The sequence below is a fragment of the Arachis stenosperma genome, chromosome 7, assembly GCF_014773155.1.
Source record: "Arachis stenosperma cultivar V10309 chromosome 7, arast.V10309.gnm1.PFL2, whole genome shotgun sequence".
NCBI classification, from domain to species: Eukaryota; Viridiplantae; Streptophyta; class Magnoliopsida; order Fabales; family Fabaceae; genus Arachis; species Arachis stenosperma.
Genome location: NC_080383.1, coordinates 51,494,444 through 51,505,510, shown reverse-complemented (window position 1 = coordinate 51,505,510; position 11,067 = coordinate 51,494,444). Strand labels below are relative to the sequence as shown.

General features: G+C 31.8%; 1 protein-coding gene across 1 annotated transcript; it reads left to right on the top strand.

Annotated features, from left to right (window-relative positions):
• The first annotated feature begins 9,225 nt into the window (after positions 1 to 9,225).
• Positions 9,226 to 10,574, top strand: LOC130939786 (uncharacterized). Its single transcript, XM_057867863.1, has 3 exons — positions 9,226 to 9,717; positions 9,854 to 9,952; positions 10,428 to 10,574. Exons 1-3 carry the CDS (start codon positions 9,226 to 9,228, stop codon positions 10,572 to 10,574), a joined length of 738 nt encoding a protein of 245 aa, XP_057723846.1.
• Positions 10,575 to 11,067: the final 493 nt, after the last annotated feature.

Below are 11,067 nucleotides of genomic sequence, written 5' to 3'. Positions count from 1 at the left end.
CAACGGCGCCATTTTTGACGTTGGGATTTTTGCCAGTGAAGAATTTCATAAAAACAGTCGCGTTGTAGATATAGTCTCTAAACCGACAGAAATTCCTTCGTACAAACGTTTTGGTTGTCACAAGTAACAAACCCCTTTAAAATTGATAACCGAGTATTTAAACCTCAGGTCATCTTCTCAAGGAATTGCAGGGAGGTATGTTCTTATTATTGGTTATGAAAAAGTGTGTTTTGGGGTTTTGAATTAAGGTAAAAGGTTAGTTGGGCAATGGGCACAGGTATATTTTCAAAGAAATAAAAGTAAATGAATGACTGTAAAATAAACTCTTGGCAAGGTGTAAGAACTGGATGTCCTATCCTAGTTATCCTTATCAATTGTGATGAGAATTGAATTTTTCTCCCACTTTGTTAACCTCTAACTATGAAGGTAAGTTAAGAGGATGAATTAATTCTAATTCTCAACTAACAATGAGTTTGATAACTCAAGAGTCACCAATTATTTAACCAAGACCAAAAAGAAAGAAAATTGTATCTACTAGAGTAACGATATCCTCAGATTGGGAATAATAAAAAGAAAGCAAACACAATTCTGAAATACCTCAATTATATTAAATAAAATATTCGAATCATAACATGGGAAAGTTCATAAATTTAATTGGAAAAATAAATAAAAAGGAACATTGAACCTGAATCAAAAATCACTCTTAAAAACCAAGAGAAGTCCTAAATCCTAGTTTCTAAAAATCCTAATTTCTAATCCTAATCCTAATCCTAAGAGAGAGGAGAGAACCTCTCTCTCTGAAAACTACATCTAAAATAATAAAAAGAGAATTATGAGTGCATGATCATGAATGGATGCATTCTCCCACTTTATAAACTCTAATCTGTGTTCTCTGGGCCGAAAACTGAGTCAGAAACAGTCCAGAAGTCACTTCCAGTGCTTTCTGGTCCGTACAGGTCGCGGAAAAGTGACGCGGCCGCATGGCTCACGCGGCCGCGCGGGTTGCATTCCTGCCAGGGCAGGCGTTCGCGTAACTCACGCGTTCGCGTCGCCTGGCGTCGAGGCAGCTATGGCAAATTATATATCAAATCGAAGCCCCGGACGTTAGCTTTCCAACGCAACTGGAACCACGTCGTTTGGACCTCTGTAGCTAAAGTTATAGCCGTTTGAGTGCAAAGAGGTCAGGCTGGACAGCTTAGCAATTTCTCCAACTTATTGTATTCCTTCCACTTTTGCATGCTTCCTTCACATCCTCCAAGCCATTCCTGCCTTATAATATCTGAAAACACTTAACACACATATCAATGCATCTAATGGTAATAAGAGAGGATTAATAATAAGCAAATATAAAATCAAAGAAGCATGTTTTCAATCAAAGCACATAATTAGGAAGGCAAATGTAAAACATGCAAATAGTATGAATAAGTGGGTAAAGAGTTGATAAAATCCACTCAATTAAGCACAAGATAAAACATAAAATATGGGTTTATCAACCTCCCCACACTTAAACAATAGCATGTCCTCATGCTAAGCTCAAGAGAACTATAAAGATGAAGAGGAATGGTAGAATGTATGAAATGTAACCTATAAATGCAACTACATGCTAAGATGTTTCTACCTACTTGGTTAAAAGTAAATAAGTTCTCCAAGACAAAAATAATTCAAATTCCACTAATTCAAATCATATAAAATAAAGACAAGTAAACTTGTAAGAAGGTAGCTCATGAAAGCAAGGAACATAGAATTCAGCACTGAACCCTCACTGGTAGTGTATATCACTCTAATATCTCAAGTGTATAGGGGTAATCACTCTACTCTTCTCTAATCATGCTTTCTAAACCTTGTTCTTCATCTAACCAATCAACAAATATTTAATGTACCAATGCAAACATCATGAGGTCTTTTCCAAGGTTATAATGGGGCTAAGGTAAAGGTAAGGGTATATATAAGGCTAAGTGAGCTAGTGAAGTGAATCCTTGATTAGTCCAAGATCTCACCTAACATACATACTTTGTAAAGCAAAACTTCTTTACCTATTCTCCCATATTTTTCCCACTTTTGATGTTACATGCTCATGTATTAGTTTTAATTTTGTCCCATATGCATTGCTTTATTTTTCATTTGGGAAATTCTTTTGTATCCCCTTTATTCATTATTATTTTTTAATGCACATGGTAATTCAATTATTTTGATTTCACATGAGCATGCTTCCCAAAATTTTTATTTTGAATTATTTCATTCTTTTCAACTTCCTACCCTTTGTTTTTATCATCCATGTTCCCAATAGATTTCCCACACTTAAACAATTACACAATTTCTATCTTAAGCTAACCAAGGATTTAACATGGGATTTTAAATTTGTTTTTCTGCTTAAGGCTAGTGTTGTGGTTTATAGAATAGGAGGGGATTAAAAAGCTCAAGGGGGCTAACAAGGATGGCATAAAAGGTAGGCTTTATTTGGGATAGTGAGTTAAAATCAAACAAGGCCTCAATCATATGCAAGCATGTAAATATATTAAATATTGGACATATAGAATGGAACAAAGCAAAGATTACAATTATAGATAAGAAAACACACAAGAATAAAAATTTATGGTTAAATAATGTAACCATATAAATAAGCTCAAAATCTCACAGGTTGTGTGTTCTTTAGCCCAAAAACCATGTTCCAAATACAACTTCAAAACAAGTTTAACACAAAATTTTTTTTTTCAATTTAAATTAGTGAAATACTATAAAAATTTCTTGAAAAAGAAAATATTACTTCAACCAAGTAGTAACTAAATGCACAAAATCCAATAAATATGCAAATGCAACAATGAACTAACAAATAAAATAAAACATTGGTGTTGAAAGAGGAAATAACTAACCCATGGAGATCGGTATCGACCTCCCCACACTTAAAGATTGCACCGTCCTCGGTGCATGCTAAGATGTGCGAGTGGACGGGGGTTGTGGTTCCTCAGCTGGGGCTCTTTCTGTTCCTTTCCTTGCCGGTGATTTGGGAGTAGCTTTCTCTTTTCCTTTCTTGGTGGCTATCCTGAAAAAGGGAAGAGAAAGTAAATTAAATTCAAAGAGATAACTATAGCAAGGAAGAGAACGGAAAAGGTGGTGATGGATGCACATTAGGATGTAACTGACATTAACACATGCTCGCGAGTACATGTGAAAAGCCATCAATGGAAAATAGCTAGTGCATATAAGGACAAGTGAATGCAAGGTGTTTATTGGCATGCCGGCAAAGGGCATGAGTAGCATAGACCAAGCATTACTGGTAATAAATCACCATGTTTGTATTGACAATTATGTTCAATTAATAAAATAGTAAAGGGAGTTTATGAAAAGCAAGCATTGAATAGTATAACTATCAAAGATTTATTTAAATTAGTAGGAGTATTGGATGATATATTTTGAATTAAACATCTTGAGAAGTTGAAATGCCATTAGGCAAATGACTTTAGCGAGAATTGTTCTTACAAATATTTTTGGAGATTTATTTTGTTACAAACAATTTATAATTAGTTTTAATATGATTAAGGTTTGGAAAAACTCAATATAAGTATTGAGGATGTGAATTAAAATTGCTCTTAACAGTTAGTTTGACCAATAATAAAGATATTGAGTATTTTTATTATAAGAGTTTAAAGTAAAATCTCTAATATCTCATTGATATTCTATTGAATAGAGAATGAGATTCTCTCAATGTACAAATACTAGTACTCTATGTACTTCATCATGTTTAAGAAATAAGAAATTTAGCTAAGAATCACTTTTTGTTAAATATTTAAACTACATTTTAGAAATGTGGCTAAATTAACAATTTTCTCACTAAAAAATCAGTTTTTACCTATATGAGATATAAAAATGGCATAAACTGAAACTTAAAAACATTGGAGTTTGGAGATGTCTTATTATGTTTTAAGAAATTGCACAACAATAGAATTGATATTAGGTTCGAAAAATGAGATTTATTGGTGGAAGAAATAATGAGTATTATTTCCATCTCCCTTTTTATGACAAAGTGTTCGTGATAAGGGGTTGAACTCTTTTTTTAGAAAAAGCAATTCCCACCCGAAGGAAGATAAGGTGAACAAATAGAATTCTATGAAGTTCAACCTCTTATTATTTTACATGGGTTATTTTGACAACCATAAGTTCTAATTTCAAAAGCATCTCCCCACTATTTATTACTGAACATCTTGAGAAGATGTGGTGCCCAAAGTAAGATAGTATGACTATCAAAAATTTTGTTTAAATTAGTGGGAGTATTGGGCGATATATTTTGATCTAAATAAATTTAAAAGTTGGAATGCCATTAGACAAATGGTTTTAGCGAGAATTGTTCTTGCAAGTATTAATTTGTGCAATGTCAAGAGAAACTTTGTATTTACAAAGAAAAAGTGGGAGTACAATTACTTTATTAGAATTGTTTACCACTTAATAAAGGATATACTTTCAGTATCCTAAAGTATAAAAGGTTTTATCGTCAAACTAAATTTTGAAAAGTAGCCTATTTGTATAACGATACAATTCTATAAAGATAGATCTAATGGTTACTTAGATTTTTTATAATCATGTTCAATAAGGATTGTCCTTAAAATAAAATTATGCACAATTGTAGTGAAAGATTTCATATTTTGAGAAAACGTGATATTTATTATGCACTAGGCGTATTTTGCAAAAAGTCAAGCACATGTGCTCAAGATCTAACGTGTTTAAGGTCAAAAGAATTTTGATAAACACAAATGTGCATTGAAAACTTATAGACATGATTGATTGGCTCTAGTGCAAGTGGGAGATTATTGAGATAATAGTATGCCTAGGATCCAATCTATCATGATTGACTCTCGTGCAAGTGGGAGATTGTTGGGAATAAGTAGTATGACCACAATCCAATCAATCATGTATTAAATAATTTGTTATTATTATTATATTAAAATGTTAATATAATAAGGTCCATGATTAAATTTAGGGATTTATCATTGTGATAGTGATCATAATATTGAGAGATAAATCTTTTATAATTTAATTTAAATTGTTCTTGGTCATAGGATTATTAAAAAAGATATTATAATCCGCAAAGATCAATATATATATATATATAATGGTCTTCATTGGATGGAGATTAATAGATCTTTTAACTATTTAATTTTCAAAAACTTAGGATGTTGCATATAACACATTAGCATTTTTGAACTAACGCTTGGTTTGATAAAATTTTTTGAAGAGGTGCTTGTGCACACCTCATTTTGTGTTTGGTAAATTAAAAAACCCAAATGCTTGTGCTTGCAGCTTTTAAAAGTTAGGGGTGATTGTGAAAGCACTTAAGAGGGAGCTTTTTAAAGTTAGCTTGTGCTTATCAAAATTAAAAAAATCTAATATAACCTTATATAATAATAAATATTTAAAATTACCTTTATTAATTATTAACACCAAATTTTATTTATTTTTCCGCACATATTTTTCGCTATTATATTGTCATTGAAATCCTCATATATATCTAATTTCTCAACCTAACCTTCACAAATTCTAACACAATCTTCGTATATTTTTTATTTTTCACTCTAACCTTCACAATTCCAGCGCAAATACATCCCTATCACATATTAGATATAAACTTCTATCTATTTATATTATTTTTTGTGCGTTATTTTTATATTTTTTTAGTGTATTTGTTATGTTTGTTTGTTTTTTTCTGTTCTTTGAAACATGAAGAGGGAGACCTAGTTTATGGAATCAATCATAAAATTTTCCTAAACTAACTGCATGAACGTTAGTCAAAATTATAATAATAACGTATATATACATATGTAAATATAGATATATAATCATAAGAGTGGTTTGCTTGAGATATGTGTCCCATTTCTTGTGATCTGTAAAGGTAAGCCAATATATATAGGTGGGTAATGGACATATCGGTACTAACATTGGATTACATACAAGTTTTATTATTAACTAATGATAACTCTATTTATATTAGTATAGAGAGTAAATCAGGTAAATATTTAAATTATTGGTCTCTAAAATTTGAAGAAATGCTACAAGTAATGTTTATTGTTTCTCAATTTATTGTTTGTCATTTTTTTTTCAAGTAATGTTAATTAATTTATCTTATTATTCTTTTGTTTTTATAATATATTTAGTTCCTGCATTATTATTGGCCTAATAGAATAGAGTAATATTGTATATTTATTAGTCATATTAATTGATAATAATACTTTATGGAGTTTATTATTGTGTAACACATAACAAGTATTTAGGTATACTTGACTTAAAAATTCATGATGCACTTTGTTTTCAATCTTTCAATTTTTGTATGAACTTATGGAATAATTTTTGTTATCATGTGATAAGTTTTGATGGATACAATAATGAATTTGATCACATCTGAAGAGAAAAATAATGGAAAAAAATTGCACACTGGAACAAAAATCTAGTAGATATATTTTGTACATTGTGTGTAAAAAGTATTGAAGCAGGTAGTAAACCAGACACACATTTTGATACCAAAGATTGGAAATAATTGATAGCTGAATTCACAAAAGCTACGAAAAAAGAATATAATAGAAAACAATTGAGAAACAAATGGGATCAGTTGAAAGTAGATTGGAAGAATTGGAAGCAATTGAAATAGAACGAGATTGGACTTGGATGGGATTCTGCTAAAAAAACAATTGATGCAAGTGAAGAGTGGTGGGCTAAAAAATTAGCGGTTAGTATTCTTAGGCTTGGTTTGGTAAGTATAGTAGCATACATATTGATATATATAATTATTACTAAGTATCAATATTTTATATAGGTTATTCCAAAGGCTAAAAAATTTAGAAAAGAAGGAATTCATCCATATTTTGAGGCTACATTAGATAGTATGTTTCAAAGAATAGTTGCAACAGGAGAAGATGCTTGGGGTCCATCTTCCGGACTAGTTCCTTCTTCAATTGAAAAAGATACACAACCTAAAGATAGTGAGGATTCTGATACAGAGAATGAATCTAGAGTTATAAACATTAAAAGAAAAAGGGAAAAACTTCACTAATGCTAATACAAACAAGAAAGCAAAAAAAGTTGGAGGTGCTTAGAAATTGTCACACCAAATTAATAGACTTTGTGAGGCTGTGGAACGTAGGAGCTCCAATAAGAATGATACTTTGGGACCTAGTACTCAAGCAATAGAAGAACTGGATGCTATACCAAGTATAGATCTACTTGGACAAATTTATATGTTTGTGGTGCATGAAATTGTGATCATCAATGGCGCCATCAACATGGTACGCTCAATTGCAATCTCAACTCTTTATCACAACTTCGCACAACTAACTAGCAAGTGCACTGGGTCGTCCAAGTAATAAACCTTACGCGAGTAAGGGTCGATCCCACGGAGATTGTTGGTATGAAGCAAGCTATGGTCACCTTGTAAATCTCAGTCAGGCAGATTCAAATGGTCATGAATGATATATGAATAAAGCATAAAGATAGAGATACTTATGCAATTCATTGGTGAGAATTTTAGATAAGCGTATGGAGATGCTTTGTCCCTTTCGTCTCTCTACTTTCCTACTGTCTTCATTCAATCCTTCTTACTCCTTTCCATGGCAAGCTGTATGTTGGGCATCACCGTTGTCAGTGGCTACAGTCCCGTCCTCTCAGTGAAAATGTTCAACGCACCCTGTCACGGCACGGCTAATCATCTGTCGATTCTCAATCAGGTTGGAATAGAATCCATTGATTCTTTTGCGTCTGTCACTAACGCCCAGCCTTCAAGAGTTTGAAGCTCGTCACAGTCATTCAATTATTGAATCCTACTCAGAATACCACAGACAAGGTTTAGACCTTCTGGATTCTCTTGAATGCCGCCATCAATTCTAGCTTATACCACGAAGATTCTGATTAAGGAATCCAAGAGATAAACATTCAAGCCTTGTTTGCTTGTAGAACGGGAGTGGTTGTCAGGCACGCGTTCATAAGTGAGAATAATGATGAGCGTCACATAATCATCATATTCATCATGTTCTTGGGTACGAATGAATATCTTAGAACAAGAACAAGCTGAATTGAATAGAAGAACAATAGTAATTGCATTAATACTCGAGGTACAGCAGAGCTCCACACCTTAATCTATGGTGTGTAGAAACTCCACCGTTGAAAATACATAAGAACAAGGTCTAGGCATGGCCGTGAGGCCAGCCTCCCAATAATCTAAGAACTAGACGTCCAAAGATGATCCTAAGATCGAAAGTGATCAAAAGATCTAAAATGATCAAATGATGAAAATACAATAGCAAAAGGTTCTATTTGTAGAGAACTAGTAGCCTAGGGTTTACAGAGATGAGTAAATGACATAAAAATCCACTTCCGGGCCCACTTGGTGTGTGCTTGGGCTGAGCATTGAAGCTTTCATGTGTAGAGACTTTTCTTGGAGTTAAACACCAGCTTTTGTGCCAGTTTGGGCGTTTAACTCCCATTCTTGTGCCAGTTCCGGCGTTTAACGCTGGGCATTCTTGAGCTGATTTGGAACGCCGATTTGGGCCATCAAATCTCGGGCAAAGTATGGACTATTATACATTGCTGGAAAGCCCAAGATGTCTACTTTCCAACGCCGTTGAGAGCGCACCAATTGGGCTTCTGTAGCTCCAGAAAAGCCACTTCGAGTGCAGGGAGGTCAGAATCCAACAGCATCTACAGTCCTTTTCAGCCTCTGAATCAGATTTTTACTCAGGTCCCTCAATTTCAGCCAGAAAATACCTGAAATCACAGAAAAACACACAAACTCATAGTAAAGTCCAAAAAATTGAATTTTAACTAAAAACTAATAAAAATATACTAAAAACTAACTAGAACATACTAAAAACAATGCCAAAAAGCGTATAAATTATCCGCTCATCAGTTTGCAACTTGACTTTTCTTGGATAAAGATAAATGAGAAATGTTCGTTGTCTTAAAGTATAAGGAAGTCAAACTTGCGTGTTTAATGAATGAAAAGAATGACCAAGAGGAGAAGGAGAACAATTTGTTTACAAAGCTTTTTTAAGATTTTATTACATCCATTTTATAGACAATGAGCTGTGTCTGTTGCTTACATTCATTTGCTTGGATCTTTTTTATTTCATTCGTTCTTTTTTATTTCAAATATAAATTACAGTACTTTTACTTCTTGATATATTATTCTACTTTTTTTAATCACTGTGTTTTTTCTTTTAATATAATTATTATACAGTGCATTGGAATATGAAAATTGATTATGATGAAGAGGAAGAATTTGATCGAGTTTTAACTTCCACAACATATTTGCTCTTACAATATTATGATAAGTATATCTATAAAAGACCATGCACGACTTCTACACAAACAGGAAACAAATGGATTAAAGAGATATTAGAAGGGAATAATAGTCGTTGTTGCAGCATGTTTATGATGGAAAAAGATGTTTTCAAAAGACTATACTATAATTTGGAAACAAACTATGGTTTATGTGCCTCAAGGAGAATAAGTGCTGCAAAAATGCTAGCAATGTTCCTATTTGTACTAGGAGGTGAAAACTCAAATAAGTCAACTAAGGAGCGGTTTCAACATTTTGGTGAAACAATAAGTCAAAAATTTGAAGAAGTGCTACGAGCTGTGTGCAAAATGGCCATAGACATCATACAACCAAAGGATCGTGATTTTAAAGAAGTGCCTACAAAATTAAGGAATGATGATAGATATTGGCCTCACTTTAAGGTAATTTATATATTATTTATTTTGAAAAATATCCAAAATAATTACTAAAAAAATTATTATCTTTCATTGCATGTGTTAGTATTATATTTGTTTTATATTATTTGCAAAACTGATGCTCTAATCATGTTAATCATAGGATGCAATTGGTGCTATAGATGGAACTCATGTGCCAATGATTGCGTCTACTGATGACCAAATTCAATTTATTGGTAGAAAGGGAATTTCAACCCAAAATGTTATGGCTGAATGTAATTTTAATATGGAATTTACTTTTGCTTTAGCGGGTTGGGAAGGGACATCTTATGACATAAGAATATTTTTATATGCAATTGGTGCATCTAAGTTGAACTTTCCAAAACCTCCATCAGGTAATAACATAATTACCTTTAAGATTAAATTATATACTACATATGTAGATTTAATTTCTTATCATGTTTTCTTTCATTCAATAATATACAAGTAAATATTATTTAGTAGATACATGCTATCTAGAAAAGATAGGTTATCTAGGACCATACAAAGAAGTAACATATCATTTGCCAGAATTTTGTCGTGTTCATGGATCTTCTAGATACTACGAAAAATTTACGAGATATGCATAGTTTTAGCTATAAAAAAAACAAGTTCTTATTGTTATTGCAACAATGGCACTACATAACTACATTAGACGTTATTCTACAAGTGATCGTAAGTTTAAAAAATATGACCAGATTGATGTTCAGCTTGAAGAAGAAGATGAAGATGATGATGAAGGTGAAGCTGAAAATGGAGTTGAAAAAGTTGGAGATGAGTTTCTTGGAACTATGGAAATGGTTCAAAATAATATAGCATCAAGTTTGATTGGTGGAAGAAATTAGGTTATAATGATTTAGGTATTTTAGTATTTTTAGAGATGATGTTTAGGATACATAAATTTTTATGATACTTATATAAAATTTTAAAGTTAAAAAATAAAAGGTTTATTTATTATGTTTATGTTTATTTTGATTTTTTTGATTTTAAAATTATTTTATTTTAAAATATAATATGAAATTTTAAAGAATTTGAAAAAAGAAATTATTTTTCATTATAAATATGTTTATTATAATTTTTTTAATTTTTAGAAGCTGTTTTACCAAACACAATTGTGGTATTTGTACATATTAAAAGTTATTTTTAATTTGATTTTACCAAACGCAAGTGCTACAGCTTTCATAAGATACTTTTGAAAGGTATCAAACCAAGCTTAAGTCATGTTATAGTAATATATTTGACTTCCATGTACTTAGAATAATAATTTCTTTTTGTGAACATACTAGCAAACTTGTCTTGGAAATAAGTGCTTCAAATATACCGAGATGAAAATATGTA

Excerpts from the sequence above, each read along its gene's own strand:
- LOC130939786 (XM_057867863.1), top strand. The coding sequence starts at position 9,226 with ATGAAAATTGATTATGATGAAGAGGAAGAATTTGATCGAGTTTTAACT. Across the intron at positions 9,718-9,853 it reads GATATTGGCCTCACTTTAAG|GATGCAATTGGTGCTATAGA; the intron begins GTAATTTATATA and ends TGTTAATCATAG. Across the intron at positions 9,953-10,427 it reads AGGGAATTTCAACCCAAAAT|ATTGATGTTCAGCTTGAAGA; the intron begins GTTATGGCTGAA and ends AAATATGACCAG.